General features: G+C 38.1%; 1 protein-coding gene across 1 annotated transcript in view; it reads right to left on the bottom strand.

Moving 5' to 3' along the window:
• Phex (phosphate regulating endopeptidase X-linked) overlaps positions 1-16934 on the bottom strand; it is a 240178-nt gene that overhangs the window by 62091 nt on the left and 161153 nt on the right. The window contains exon 13 of the mRNA XM_052170209.1: positions 4837-4940. Coding sequence (XP_052026169.1) covers positions 4837-4940 — 104 coding nt within the window. The remainder of the gene's footprint in view (positions 1-4836; positions 4941-16934) is intronic.

Raw genomic sequence — 16934 nt, 5'->3', positions numbered from 1 at the left:
TAAACTTACTGGTTTATAAAACGGAAAAATCCTAGGAGTACTGGCAGTGGATGAATAATTTCACCAAACATCCAGCTTTTTTCCTGCCTCCCTCTGAATTCTCCAGGATCTGCTTCATCCTCACCACCACGTCTAAGGATCAAAGCTATCCACAGCTTCATTACAATCTTTCATTCACTGCCAGTGAGGAGTACTTTCTTTCTGTAGCATAGCTTCTCTTTCAGTTGCCTCAGCAAATAAATGTTGTCTCTTATCAGAAAAAAAAAACTAATCAGAAGATATAAAAAGAGATTCTAACTAATGGAACAGTTAACCAAGAAAACATTACTATCCTAAATATATGTGCAGCAAACTCAGGGGTACCCAATTTCATTTAAAAGTATCTACTACTGGAGTTAAACAGATTTACATCAATCCATCAATAGTAGGTGATTTTAATATCCTACTTTCTCCAATAGGCAGGTCAGCTGAAGAAAAATAAACAGAGAAATATCAGAATCAATGGGCATCATACATCAAAATAAGTGTAGTCACCACCTCTTCCTCATCAAGGAAAGTTCTCTTTGCAAATGAGGGACAGTATTACAGAAAATCACAACCAGTCAAATGCAGTTATGCAGACCAATCACAATGTATACATCTATGAAACACTTCCTTCACCTGAGGCTCAGAGAACACTGCAAAAGACAGAGCAGAAAGATTATGAGAGCCTGGTGATCAGAGAGTTTGCTCTGAGACTGTGCCTCCTAGTATATGAAAAGCTAAAGTCTCACCAATGACTCCCTAAATATGACTTGAACAAGGACAACAAGCATGCCAATAGGGAAAGACCATGAGGCCTTAATCCTATACAAATTAACTATAGGCAACTAAGGAATGCTAATAGTGGCAGAGTCTTTTCCAGGGAAGAGCATACCAGTTGCTTATTCAATACCAAATGGTAAGCCCTGAGAACATACATATAAGTAACATATAGACTGAACAGATTATGTTTAGAAATATTATGTATATTCATAGATATATAACAACAATGAAAAAAGAGACTATATGAATTTTAAGGACAGAAAGGAAGGATATATAGGAGGACTTGGAATAGAAGATGTTGTAATTATATTACAATTTCAAAAAATAAAAAATTATATTTTTTAAAAAGTTTTAACTGGTATAAATAAGATTTAAAAGGGTGGGATGACTTACATAGGTCTGACTATTCTACGACATGAACATGGTCATAAAGATATTGAAAATCCTTTGCTAAAGTCATTTGCTTTGAGTCATCAGGTTTTACAGCCCTAAATCTAGAATGCCTATGAATAATTTAGACTGAGAATGGAATGGAATAGACAGGCTGAGAAATAGCATGATAAGAGCAGAGAAGCAAGGACAGTGGAGCAGATGGCTATAGATTATTATCTGTCATTAGCAAGGAATTGTAAAACCATCTGTTTATTTTTCATTTGTACTTACTTTTTGAGTAAGATCAGGGATATGCAAAAGACTGATTAATCTTTGATCCTCTATACCTTAAAGCTAATAACTTACAACACAATTGTACCTATGTGTTCCATGGGAGTTTGATAGAGTCAAGACTGCACATAAGAGCATCAAAGGGGAATGGTAATATTCATAGTTTAAGGGAAAAGAAGACACAGGGTCTAGTTTTGCTAGAATCCAGGAGAAAGTGGGGCGAAAAGGATTACAACAAAGAGCAGAGCCCAAGATAACATATAAACAGCCCACCAAAATCATGGAAATGAGACTATTAGCCAACTTTTAAAAGCTGGCCCACCAAAAAGCTTTTGGGAGATGATAGCATGACATAGTTGACAATTCCTTTCCACAAGAATCAAGCACAAGCCTGGGCAAAATAGTCAATAAGCATCCATTTGGGTCTCTAGCAACTGGCCAAAAGTGAGCAATCAACTGCTAGAATTGGGGAATAAATAGAGCAGAATTTGGCATACATTTTGCTGGGATTGCTCCTGCCCAACCCATTACAATAGAAAAATTAACTTTCTTCAAGAAAGACTTAGCTGAAAATGTATTTTTCTCAGCTAAAATATAGAAAACTCAATGATAGAAAAGCCAAGGGAGCCAGAGAGGTGGCTGACTTTCAAGGCACTCAAGCTCAGATACTGGAGCACTAGGTTTGTCCTAATTCTTGGCTGAGCACGAACATGTGTACATAGAATAATCCCCAGGAAGTAAACCTAAAAATTAAAATAAAGGACTGAAATTTGGGCACAGGAATCCATAGCCACATACTTCCAGAAAGACATATTCTGTAGTGTAAATTCATAAAAGATCTCAGAAAAGGAAATTAGCATCCAGACTCGCTACACTATATTATCTAAAATGTCACTTTCAACAACAAAAGTTATATTACAAAAGAGAAAAGGGGAAAGGGGATGAAAATTACCTTAAGTTTAATCCAGATAATAGATTTGGGAAAGAATTGAAAGTGGCCATTATAATGTGGTTCAAAGAATTAAGCTATTTTCAAAGAATTAACCATAATGTGATAATAATGACTACAAATAAAATAGGAACTATTTTTATAAAAGAAATGCTGTAGTTAAAAACACAAAATATACATGATCTGATCTAAAGAAGATTTTTAAAGCATTGAAAATGTGAGCCATAGCAAAAGCTTTGTAAAATGGGGATATAATATGTACACCATCCAGAATAAACATCATGAGAAAATCAATTAAGAATTGTAAAGCACCACCAACCAAGGAGTACACATGGCTCTGGCTGCATATGTAGCAGAGAACAGCCTTGTCAGACATCAATGGGTGGAGAGGTCCTGGTCCTATGAAGGTTTGAGAGATGCCTCAGTGTAGGGGAATCAAGGGCGGGGAGGCGGGAGTGGATGGGTGGGTAGAGAAACACCCTCACAGAAGCAGGGGGAGGGGTGATCGGATAGGGGGTTGATGGGAGGGGGTGAAGAAACTGGGTAAGGGTGTATTGAAATATAAATAAATAAATAAATAAATAAATAAATAAATAAATAAATAAATAAATAAATAAGAATTGTAAAGCACAGACTGGGTATTTTTCAATGGAAAAATAGCACTTGCTATTAAAAATGTAGGACCTGAATTCAGGTCCCTAGCACCCACATGAAAGCGAGGCATGACTACACATGCCAGCAAGCCACCATTGAGGAGGAGAAGACAAGTGGAACCAGAAGTTTTTTGGCTAGCCAGCCTACCTGGAAAAAAAAAGTTAGTGACAAGTTTAATGAAAGATACGTCCCAAACATAAGGTCAGTGATGGTAGAGGAAAGTATTTGATATCCTCCTCTGGCCTCTTTAAGAATATGCAGTCACAAACACCACCCCCCAGAAACGCATACATTTGATGCATTATGCAAAGACACACATAAATTGAAAGGCACCACATATTGTAAATAAACTGCTGTCATCATCAACAATAAAACTACTAGGATCAACACCAAGACTTTCTTTCCTAAGGGAAAATACAGTGGCTAACTCCTGGACATATATCCAGAGGATTCCCCAGCTTGTAATAAGGATACATATTCCACTATGTTCATAGCAGCCCTATTTATAATAGCCAGAAGCTGGAAAGAACCCAGATGTCCCTCAATGGAGGAATGGATACAGAAAATGTGGTATATATACATACACAATGGAGAACTATTTAGCAATTAAAAACAATGAATTCATGAAATTCTTAGACAAATGGATAGAGCTGGAGAACATCATACTAAGTGAGGCAACCCAGTCTCAAAAGATCAATCATGGTATGCACTCACTGATAAGTGGATATTAGCCTAGAAACTTTGAATACCCAGGACATAATCCACATATTAAATGATGTCCAAGAAGAACGGAGGAGTAGCCCCTGGTTCTGGAAAGTCTCAGTGCAGCAGTGTAGGGGAATACCAGAACAGGGAAGTGGGAAGGGGTGGATGGGGGAACAGGGGGAAAGAAGAGGGCTTATGGGACTTTCAGGGTGTGGGGAACCTGAAAAGGGGAAATCATTTGAAATGTAAATAAAAAATATATCAAATAAAAAAAATTTAAGGATATTTTCCTATTTGTAGGAAAATTTCCTACAGTACATAGGAAAAAGATAAATAAACCATAACTGCTACTGATTCAAAATGATATAGCTTTCAGTTCTTTGACATGGACTACCTCAATAAGTATCTTATTGTTCAGTGGTTCTCAACCACCCTAATGTTGCAACCCTTAAATACAGTTTCTCATGATGTGGTAACCCCAAGCCATAACATTATTTCACTGTTACTTCATAACTGTAAGTTTTCTGTCATTACTCATAATGCAAATAGCTGATTTTCAGGATAACTGATATGTCATCACTGTGAAAAGGTCATTTCACACCCCCCAAAGGGGCCACAACACACACCTTGAGAATCATTGTTTTAGTTACTTTTTAATTACATAAATTCAAACACATATCTACTCATACTAAGTGCTACAGTATTAGTTCTTTAACATCTTCAAATATTTATACTGAAGTATGAAAATGTAGAGAAATTTATATAAAATTTTATCTGTATATGTATTTATAACTACAGCTAGAAATAGCTTCAATACTTGCATCCTAATGAACATTCTTCTGATGTATGTTGATGCTAAGATTGGGAGGTCTGTAATAGATGAAAGATATGTACCCCACGGTATCAGGAAAGAGAGCTGCCAATCCATGGTATCGATTTTGCTAAAACAAAATAACTGGCAAGCTAGCTACCCTGAGTTGAAGAGAATTACAGAGTTTAATCTGAAGAGATTCCACTTCCCACCAATGTATTTATCTATTTCACTTTTTAAAAATACTCACTCTGTTTTGGGAACAGCTTTTCTTAGCCAGAAGAAATCAGACTGTGCTAAATACTTGCGGGTTTGCAGTACGTTGCCAAAGTAGTCCGATTCTGAAAATTTGATCTGCATAAAACAAACCACATCATTATTGTTCTAAATGCAGATAAGAGATGGTTTTAAAAATAGACTTCAGCCCACCAAGGAGCAACCAGAAAAGAAGCTATGGCCCTCAAAACATCACTCAGCCATAACTCAAGATTCACAAAGCCATGAAATTTAATCTCAGTGATTTTCTTTTAACATAAAAAGCTCAAAAATCAATATGATCATTTCTGGATCATGGGGAAGAAAACAAGAAAAGCTTCAGTTATTTACTATGTGTTCCATTTACTTTATAATTGAAAAATCCACTATAAACTTTGCCAAACATATCTTAGATCTGAAATTTCTTGGCTCACAAGTTCTTGATTCTTTCTAAATTTATTTGTCACATAAGATTCTTCTAATCACATTCAGAGTACTCAGCTGAAACCTCATTTAGCTTATAGATGACAATTTAGTCAAAAGTTAAAATCCAATTTACTATAATTTGCATTTGTTTCTAAAGGGGAAAATGGAATTTATTCCTCAAACCTATTTTCCACCTGAAGTGCAATGGAGTCACCTAAATAATGTAATTATTAACAAGATTTATCTATTAACACTAAGAAAGGGTCTGAGTACCAAAAAGCAAAATTACAGAAGCAAACCACTGTGTGGGAGGGGAAATGAGGACTCATAACAATGATGCACACTAAGATAATGGGTTATTATTTAGGTTATTTTTCCTGAAACAAGAGTAACAAAGAGTTTTGATTCTACTGCATTCCATCCAAAACTAGCACTACTTCACCTATGTATTATGTTGATGTTTGTATTGTGGTAAAAGCAATAGTTTGCAGTGATCCTAAAAGCTTTGCTTTTAAAATCTCTTAAAGAAAGTCAGAAGAAAACAGATCAAAAGTTAGAAGCCCTTAAAAGGGAAAGACAAAAATCATTTAAAGAAATTCAGGAGAATATGGGTTAAAAGATAGAAGCCAATAAGGAAGAAACACAAAAATCACTTAAAGAAATACAGGAGACGAGAGGCTCTCCACCATCTTGGCTCTCTGAAGCCAGAGAGAACTGACAGCCAGAGGTACGCAGAATTAGCCCGAGGCCAACATTGCGGGGTTCTAAGCCTGGCCGGCGTTGGCCTGCACCCAGGCCCTGGGCTGTTTGGGGGACCATCTGTGTGCCAACCCGGCCAGGAGGTTGTTTGCCCCAGCAGTCTGTCCCAGCACTTAAAGGAAGCACATGCCACCATTTTGGCTAGTAGGCAAATCTAGCTAACAGTCATAGCCCGAGGCTAACATCACAGGGGTTTAAGCCCGTCAAGCTTTGGACTGCATCCAGGCCCTGGACTGTCCGGTGGGCCATCTGTGTGCCAACCTGGCCAGGAGGTTGTCAGCCTGGCAGACTGTACCGGGACTTGCAGAGCGTGCACACAGTGACATCTTGGCTACATGACAGAACCAGTTAGCAGTCATAGCCCTAAGCGAACATTGCAGGGCCCTAAGCCTGACAGGCTTTTGCCTGGACTCAGGGCCTGAGCAGCTAGGCTAACCTTGTGTGCAACAACCTGGTTGGGAGATCGGCTGCCCGGCAGAGTGATCAGCACTCGGAAAAGGTCCCCGCAGCATACACCCTCAGTACTCCCTGAAGGAACAAACGGGCATCATCTGGTTCACAGAGACAATCTGGGTCAAGGCACACTAGGGCTCCAAGGGCACCCAAGAGGAGGGCAGAATATCAGCAATCTGTGACAGGGGAAACCCAGCCATCCAGTGTTGCGAAAATAGCCTTACAGCCTCACAGGAGGCTCAAACACCAGCCAGAGGCAAGTCCAACACACACCAGAGATAAGATGGCAAAAGGGCAAACGCAGGAACGCTACTAAAAGAAATCTAGGCAATATGGCAGCTTCTGAACAAAACACTCCAACAACAGCAAGTCCTGGATACCCCAACACACCAGAAAAAAATGAAACAATTTTGGAGATAGAAAACCTTGGGAAGAAATCAGGGGCCATAGATGCAAATATCAACAACAGAATACAACAGATGGAAGAAAGAATCTCATATGCTAAAGATACCATAGAAACCATGGACTTAACAGTCAAAAAATGCAAAATGCAAAAAGCTTGTAACCCAAAACATCCAGGAAATCCAAGACACAATGAGAAGATAAAACCTAAGGATTATAGGTATAGATGACAGTGAAGATTTACAACTTAAAGGGCCAGCAAATATCTTCAACAAAATTATGGAAAAAAACTTCCCTAACCTAAAGAGAGAGTTGCCCATGAATAAATACACAAGAAGCCTACAGAACTCCAAACAGACTGGACCAGAACAGAAATAGCTCCTGTCACATAATAATCAAAACCTCAAATGTACTAAACAAAGAAAGAATATTAAAGGCAGTAAGAGAAAAAGGCCAAATAACATATAAAGGAAGACCTATCAGAATCACACCAGACTTCTCACCAGAGACTATGAAAGCTAGAAGATCCTAGGCAGATCTCATGCAGACTCTAAGAAAACACAAATGTCAGTCAATATTACTATACCCAGCAAAACTCTCAATCATCATAGATGGATAAACCAAGATATTCCACGACAAAACCAAATTTACACAATATCTTTCCACAAACCCAGCCCTACAAAGAATAATAGAAGGAAAACTCCAATACAAGGAGGGAAACTACACCCTGGAAAAAGCAAGATAGTAACCTTCTTTCATCAAACCCAAAAGAAGATAACCACTCAAATGTAAAAATAACATCAAAAATGACAGGAAGTAATAATCACTATTCCTTAATATCTCTTAACATCAATGGACTCAATGCCCCAATAAAAAGACATAGACTAACAGACTGGATAAGGAAACAGGACCCTACATTTTACTGCATACAGGAGACACACCGCAGTGTCAAAGATAAAAACTACCTTAGAGTAAAAGGCTAGAAGACAATTCTACAAGCCAATGGTCTCTGGGAAATGAGCCGGAGTAGCCATTCTAATATCAAATAAAATTAACTTTCAACCTAAAGTCATCAAAAGAGACACAGAAGGAAACTTCTTGCTGGTCAAAGGAAAAACACACCAAGAAGAACTCTCAATCCTGAACATCTATGCTCCAAATGCAAGGGCAAACTCATTCATTAAAGAAACTTTACTAAAGCTCAAAGCACACATTGCACCTAACACAATAATTGTGGGTGACTTCAACACCCGACTCTCCTCAATGGACCGATCAAGAAAACAGAAACTAAACAGGGGCACAGTGAAATTAATTGAAGCTTTGGACAAATTGGATTTAACAGATATATATAGAACATTTCATCCTAAAGCAAAAGAATATACATTTTTCTCAGCACCTCATGGAACCTTCTCAGAAAGTGATCATATAATTGGTCACAAGACAGACCTCAACAAATATAAGAAGATCGAAATAATCCCATGCCTCCTATCAGATCACTATGGAGTAAAAGTGGTCTTCAATAGCAACAAAAACAACATAAAGGACACATGCACATGGAAACTGAACAATACTCAATGATACCTTGGTCAAGGAAGAAATAAAGAACGAAATCAAGACTTTTTAGAATTTAATAAAAATGAAGGAACAACATACACAAATCTATGGGACACAATGAAAGCAATGCTAAGAGGAAAACTCATAGCCCTGAGTGCCTCCAAAAAAAATGGTGAGAGCATTCACTAGAGGTTTAACTAAACAAGTGAAAGCCCTAGAACAAAAAGAAGCTAATTCACCCAGGAGAAGAAGAAGACAGGAAATCATCAAACTCAGGGCTGAAATCAATCAAGTATAAACAAAGAGAACCATACAAAGAATCAACAAAAGCAGAAGCTGGTTCTTTGAAAAAATCAACAAGATAGATAAACCCTTATCCAGACTGGCCAAAGGGCACAGAGACAGTATACAGATTAACAAAATTAGAAATGAAAAGGGAGATATAACAACAGAAACTGAGGAAATCTGAAAAATCATCAGATCCTGCTACAAAAGCCTGTACTCAACACAACTGGAGAATCTGGAGGAAATGGACATTTTCTTAGACAGATACCAAGAACCAAAATTAAATAAGGATCTAATAGATCATCTCAACAGTCCCATAACCCCTAAAGAAATAGAAGGGGTCATAGAAAGCCTTCCAACCAAAAGGACAAAACGGTAACCAACAAATTGGGAAAGGATCTTCACCAACCCTAAATCTGACAGAGGGCTAATATCCAATATATACAAAGAATTCAAGAAGTTAGACCCCAGAGAACCAAATAACCCTATGAAAAAATGAGGTACAGAGCTAAACAAAAAATTTTCGCCTGAAGAAATTTGGATGGCTGAGAGGCACTTTAAGAAGTGCTCAACATCATTAGTCATTAGGAAAATGCAGATCAAAACAACCCTGAGATTTCACCTTACACCAGTCAGAATGGCTAAGTTTAAAAACTCAGGAGACAGCAGGTGTTGGCAAGGATGTGGAGAAAGAGGAACACTCCTCCACTGCTGGTGGGATTGCAAGATGGTACAATCACTCTGGAAATCAGTTTGGAGGTTCCTCGGAAATCTGGGCATGACACTTCCGGAGGACCCTGCTATACCTCTCCTGGGCATATACCCAAAGGATTCCCCGGCATGCAATAAAGACACATGCTCCATTATGTTCATAGCAGCCTTATTTATAATAGCCAGAAGCTGGAAAGAACCCAGATGTCCCTCAATGGAGGAATGGATACAGAAAATGTGGTATATTTACACTATGGAATACTACTCAGCAATTAGAAACAATGAATTCATGAAATTCTTAGGCAAATGGTTGGAACTGGAAAATATCATCCTAAGTGAGGTAACCCAATCACAAAAGAATACACATGGAATGCAATCACTGATAAGTGGATATTAATTAGCCCAGAAGCTCTGAATTCTCAAGACACAATTAGCATATCAAATGATACCCAAGAAGAGGGAAAGAGAGGGCCCTGGTCCTGAAAAGACTTGATCCAGCATTGTAGGGGAGTACCAGGACAGAGAAATGGGAGGGGGTGATTGGGAAATGGGCAGAGGGAAGACGGCTTATGAGACTGTTGGGGAGGGGGGAACCAGGAAAGGGGAAAGTATTCAGAATGTAAACAACAAATATAGAAAATTAAAAAAAATCTTATGGGTATAATAAATTTAAAAGTGAAATAGCCACGTAACTGCCATTAATAAGAAAAACCTATGTGAGTAAGTAAAGAACCAAGAGTAAATTTCTTTTTAAAGGTGTTCACCATTTTTATTCAGCTATAATAATTGCAAAACAGTAGAATTCACTGGCATTATCTTACAAGTATATAAGGTACTTTGATCATATTTCCTCACCCTATTATCTATCTACTTATTTCTCTCCTATTCTTACTGGTCCTTTTCCTACTCCATGCTATCTCCCAGTTCTGCTATATTTTTCCTTCCCACAAATAAGAAAAAGTATGTAATATTTGTCTTCCCAAACCCTTAACATTCTTGTCACTAGATCCTCTTACTCAGACCTTGCCCTTCTAATGAACACCTACTGTGCAGTGCTGAAAAAGCTACAGGGGGACAGGAACCTAGGAGCAGCCTGGGACAGGAGATTTCCGGTTTCCATCTGGCCTGGAGTTGACTCTCTGACACAGGGTCCCATACCCAAATAGCACCAGGAGAGGAGTGCAGAAAAGCCTGTGAGCACAGGTAAAACTATCATTGCCGCTCAGAGGGACCCATCTGGAACTCTCAGGACACAGGAACCTAGGAGCAGCCTAGGACAGGAAGCTTCTGATTTCCATCTGGCTGAGAGCTGATCCTCTGATAAAGGGTTCTATACCCAAGCACCAGGGGAGAAGGAGTACAGACAAGCCTGTGAGCACAGGTAAAACTACCACTGCTGCTTAGAAGGAACTACCCTGGAACCCTCAGGACACAGAAAGCCAGGAGCATCCTGGGACAGGAGCCTTCTGATTTCCTTCTTCACCAGGAGCTAATCCTGTGCCACAGCACTACTTACACAAATACTATCAAGAGAGCGCTGGTCTTCTGGGAGAGCCCACACACCTGCAACATCAGGTAAGAACACCAATTTTGTTTAAATTCCTGGTCCAAGAGGGACCTCCCAGACCCACCAGGACACGGGTACCAAGGAACAGCAGGGGACAGGATCCTTCTGGTTTCTGTCTGCACCCCAGAACTGACCCTGTACCAGGGTTTTCATACCCAAATTCCTCCCAGAGAGAACTGGTCTCCCAGGAGTACTGACAGGCTTGCAGGAGGGACAAGCCACAGTCAGAGACAACAAGCTGGTACAACCATTCTGGAAATCAGTATGGCAGTTCCTCAGAAAATTGGACATTGTACTACTGAGGATCCAGCTATACCACTCCTGGGCATATACTCAGAAGACCTCCAACATGTAATAAGGACACATGCTCCACTATGTTCATAGCAGCCTTATTTATAATAGCCAGAAGCTGGAAAGAACCCAGATGTCCTTCAACAGAGGACTGGATACAGAAAATGTGGTATATTTCACAATGGAATATTACTCAGCTATTAAAAACAATGAATTCATGAAATTCTTAGGCAAATGGATGGAACTAGAAAATATCATCCTGAGTGTGGTAACTCAATCACAAAGAACACACATGGTATGCACTCACTGATAAGTAGATATTAGCCCAGAAGCTTGGAATACCCAAGATACAATTCACAGACCACGTGAAACTCATGCAAAGGATAGCCTTGTTGGTCATCAAAGGGAGGAGAGGCCTTTGGTCCTGAGAAGGCTGGATGCCCCAGAATAGGGGAATGCCAGGACAGGGAAGAGGGAGTAAGTGGGTTGGTGAGTAGGAGGAGGCGGAATGGGATAGGGTGTTTTTGGAAGGGAAACCAGGAAAGGGGATAACCTTTGAAATGCAAATAAAGAAAATATCTAATCAAAAACAAAAAAACTACATTGTATTGGTACCATGACAGCCAGATAGATCAATGTACTAGAATTGAAGACCCAGAAATGAACCCACATTCCTATGGTCACTTCATCTTTGACAAAGGAGCTACAACCATCCATTGGACAGTGACACACCTTCTCCAACAAGGCCCAGCATATAGAAACCATCACAATGAGTCATGTTACTCTTCCCAGAAGGCATGAAAAAATGTTAAGCCAGGGATAAAACAGTTGAATACACACTAGGAATGAAGGAAATGAAAAAATGGATTCCTAACAACAGTGCCATTCTACTTGACAAAAATATTTAAGGTGATGACTTCAAATTATTTCTTCATAAAACTACTTAGGGTAGGAAGATAGGGCTGATAAATAAAGTACAGCATGGTTGCATAATAAAAACAATACAGAAGTTTAAATGAATGTTCTATGTCCATTAACATGAAATATTCTCAAAAACAAGGTTAATAATGCAAGTCATATGTATGAGACATTTTAAACTTTTCATGAAAAACATCAAGAGGTAGAGAAAGGAGTTGGGAGGGATCAAATATTTTGTATTATGATTGAAACATATTGTATTGAAATGCATATTAAAACACTTCTCAGTCTTTTGTCTAAGATCGAGTATATAACATGGAAAACAATATTACAGATTGTTTGTGTACCATTTATGAATCAAAAGGTTATGTCAATAAGAATAAACTTAAGATATTATTTATACTTTGAAGAAGATAAAATAGGGAAAGGAGTTTAAATCAGAAGTCCATTATATAGAGAACTTAAAATGTACCTATTTTATTCATTGAACATTTATGCATGTGCCAGGTAGTGAAATAGCCTGTCATCCAGGTACTGAGTATGCTAAAGCAGGAGAACTGCTTGAACCTAGAACTTTAAGGCTAACCAGAGCAACGTAATACCACCCCGATCTCTCTATAATAATAAGAATAATAATAAGAATAATAATAACACTAATAATAATAAAACATGTAAATGTATGTATAAAATTAGTTTGATAATATCTGTTAAATATAAACCTTTATCCTATTTTACATATGATATTAAAAATGCTTTATGATAGAAATATCAGTATTGGTTCTTTTTTAAGATGGAGGATTTCTCTTAGTCTAAAATAAGAACAGAAAACATATTTTAGGAAGCCATTTTAATTAGCAAACCGAAGACATCTCTAGGCCATAGAGCTAAAGGATATGTTCAGGACCTTCAAAATATGATTATAATAGAAAATTCAGGGGGCTGGAGGGATAGCTCAGTGGTTAAGAGCACTGACTGCTCTTCTGAAGGGCCTGAGTTCAAATCCCAGCAACCACATGATGGCTCACAACCATCCGAAATGACATCTGACGCCCTCTTCTGGTGTTTTGAAGACAGTTACAGTGTACTTACACATAATAATAATTTTTTTAAAAAAAGAAAAGAAAATTCAGATATCTTCTTGATTTAGATTACCCTTTGAATACATTATCAATTTTTGTCATATCAGTGAAGTCAATTTTTAATGTTTTAAATTATTTCTTCACTTTTATTTACACTGATGTTCTGCCTGGTGCACACAGAGGGCATCAGATCCCCTAGAAGTGCAATTACAGACAGTTGTGAGCTGTCATGTGGGTGCTGGGAATTGAACCCAGGTCTTTTGGAGAGATAGCCACTGCTCTTAACCTCTGAGCCATCTCTCCAGCCCCTGGAGTCAGTTTTTTACTGAGTTTGCTAACTTCAGTACATTCCTGTTACACCTATAAAATCAAAAGCTGACGTCTAAATTGGTTCACAGGCTATGGAGAGAGAACCATCCCAAACTTCCTGAGCATGTAGTGGCATGCACCTATAATCACAGCACTTGCGAGGCTGAGATGGGATGACTGGGACTTGAAAGCTTAGTTTGCCTATCTTCCAAATAACACTCTTATATTGTTTTAATTACTAAATTGAGAACATTTATAATTTATTAAACTGGCTTAAATTGAGCTACCCCAAGGAATGGTGTTAAACAATTCACAAGAACACCTCTTGGTTATTGTTGTTGTTGTTGTTGTTCAAGTATAGAGAGTGAACCATCATTGGTATCATCATCTGATAGGCAGAAATTAGAGAGTGTGGAATCAGATAAAGCTACACATTCTAAACCATTTGTCTCCTAATTTAGTGTTATTCTTTTTTATTCAAATAGGAACTCTCAGTGATTCAACAAAGAGAACAACAAAAGAGAAGGTAGGAATAGATGCTTATATGGAAGCAGGGAGTGAGCATCTTTCTCAGTGTGATACTGTAGAGCTGTTAAAAGCCCAACATGTTAACTGTAAAGGAAAAGCATAAATTATGTGTTAACACAAATAACACCTATAGAAAAACAAAGTAACAATGGACTTTAACAGGAGAATTATATTGAAGTACCAATATTGTGGGTGGTTTTATTTCTTTTCCTCTGCCTCCAAAATTTTCTATCCCCTGATACTTTGATGCTTTAAATTTTCTCATACTGCATATTGATGAGAAAAACCTTGGAAGTTCGGTAACCTTTTAAAAACTTTTGTTTGTTATACAGACAGAAGCAAAAGTGAATATTCACAAATACTCTGAACTTTTTAAAGCTCTACAAAGGGACAAATTAGGTCAAAAGCCTCTTGCCCTTTTAGTTACTAAAGAACATCAATTCAAGTTGATAATGACTTTCAATCAATTCCATTTTGAACTTTCAACTAAGTAACCTTTGTGGAACTAGTTAGGGTTCTCATGTCATTCTTTTGGAACCATTACTCAGATTGTTAGAATGGATCCTGGATTCCTCTTCTGGGAGATGCTGCTACCCTAGATGCAAAGTACTAATTTCTACCAATTAAGTAGAAGAATAAAGTTATCATTTCCTTCTCCTCCACTACTCAACTTAGGTGAAGGATATGCAATACAAGGAGAACAAGGAAGTGCGTTCAGGGTTTTTTGTTTGTTTGTTTGTTTGGTTGGTTGGTTGGTAGGTTGGTTGGGATTTTGTTTTGTTTGTTTGTTTGTTTGTAGAAAAGTAAGGCTATGTTTATGAGACACTGACTATGCCAACAGAAGCAGAGTTCTTCCATTTAACTCAAATCTACTTAACGATGGTCAGAGATATGTCCAAGTATCTGTATGATTTGGTACCCAAAGAAATTTCTGAATGCTTAATCGAGTCTATATTTTGAATTTATATTTCCCTTATTTAAATAATGGATCAAAATAAAAGATAGATGTATTCATGTGAACTGGATGAGAAGTATCTGTCTCTGTGTCTCTGTCTTTCTGTATATGTGTCTCTCTCTCACACATATACACACATACACATGGGTATAAACATATATGTATACATACAGGGGTGTGCTTCAAAATGTTAGCCATCCACATATATAACAGAAATTCCCCATAAGTAGCTATGTAATGATGACCGAGAGCCTCAGCCAACACACAGTAATGTCCTCAACACATGTCCTGACTCTGTACTAGGGTGGGAAAGCAGTACTTTATCAGCTTTTGCCAGTACCACACTGCAGATAAAAGCTACTGTGTGAGAGATAACGAGGCCTGGCTAGAAGGTTGAGGATACCATGTTATTCCATGTTCTGTGCCTATTCTTAGCTCTCCTGTGTGTGTGTGTGTGTGTGAGAGAGAGAGAGAGAGAGAGAGAGAGAGAGAGAGAGAGAGAGACAGAGACAGCGACAGAGAGACAGAGACAGAGACAGAGATAGACTATGCCAGAAACATGGCTAGAACAGAGAAAAACAATGAGTTACTAATGTCTTGTTTACCTCAACTTTCCTTCCCCCCACCACCTTCCAACCTATTTCCTCTGATTGAAATACCCAGTGTATATTATTTAGCTCTTTTCAAAATTGGTAAAAACTTACTTTTCAGTCTACTTACATTAAGCATTAATGAAATGGAATATATACTTTGTAAGACTAATTTGACCACTTGTTGAAACTTCCCTTCATCTTCATACTGATGTCATTTCAAATGAAGGGTAGTTCATTTCTTCTTGCTCTTAACAAAGACTGCAGAACTGTTGTTCAGAAACACATGGCAGTATCTCAATTTACCTTGTCATTCTCAGAGGGGAAATGATATTCTCTGAATCTTTTTCACATTCACCTCTCAACTCTTTTCATTTCTTCTTATCTTCATATGAGCTCAACTACAATTTGCACCTTTTCTCCCTGACCTCCCTCTAATCCATCAATCGCTCTCCTCTTTCCTTTTATATTATTGCCTGATGAATCATATCTTCACCTGGGTCAGACTGAGCAAGCTGCATTTCATTTCTAATAGCTCCTTACGCTCAGAGCTTATACTAGCATGAATTGCACATAGGCTCTCTAGTAGTCCTTATCTGCATGTTTATTAAAACTGAAAACACAGTCCTACTGTATACCCAGGATAGTTCAGTCATTTTTCTATTAACCTCAGTGACATGATTTACAATTGCACCATCTCTTACACTCTTTTCTGGTTGGATTTATTCATTTTTCTCTATCAGTTTCTGGACACAAATGTATTTAGATTTTGTTCACTATTGGCTTTTTAAAGTGGTAGAAATGCATGGGCATAATTTCAATCTGTTTTGGTAATAAGTCAGATGCAAACTATTTCTTCACAAAAGTGCTTAAAAAAAATCTTGGTAGCTGGGGGCTACACTCGAGACCCTGGAGAAGTGTATACTGTTTGATATCTGGTTTCTTTTCAAATAAGATACTGTGCTCGGCGAAGCCTTAAATCTGGGACTCTCAATTTGGACAGCAGCAGGCTGCCAACAAAACCTGATCAACTAAGGATTTCGAGCAAGCTCTGAATGCTGCCTGATTGGATTAAGGCTTGGGCCAGTTCCATCTATATAGCCTTTTAAATCAATTTGAGGGACCTGGATACTGCATGCATTAATTCATGATGACTTTCACTTTTCCAGACCAAAAACAAACGAACAACAAGAAAAAAAACTTACCACTATGATAACTGCAAATTGAACATGTCATAGCTAATGCATATGTTTGTGTTTATGTGCC

The sequence above is a fragment of the Apodemus sylvaticus genome, chromosome X (assembly GCF_947179515.1).
Source record: "Apodemus sylvaticus chromosome X, mApoSyl1.1, whole genome shotgun sequence".
Classification (NCBI taxonomy): domain Eukaryota; kingdom Metazoa; phylum Chordata; class Mammalia; order Rodentia; family Muridae; genus Apodemus; species Apodemus sylvaticus.
The sequence above is the reverse complement of the archived record's forward strand: the minus strand, read 5'-3'. Positions and strand labels throughout refer to the sequence as shown.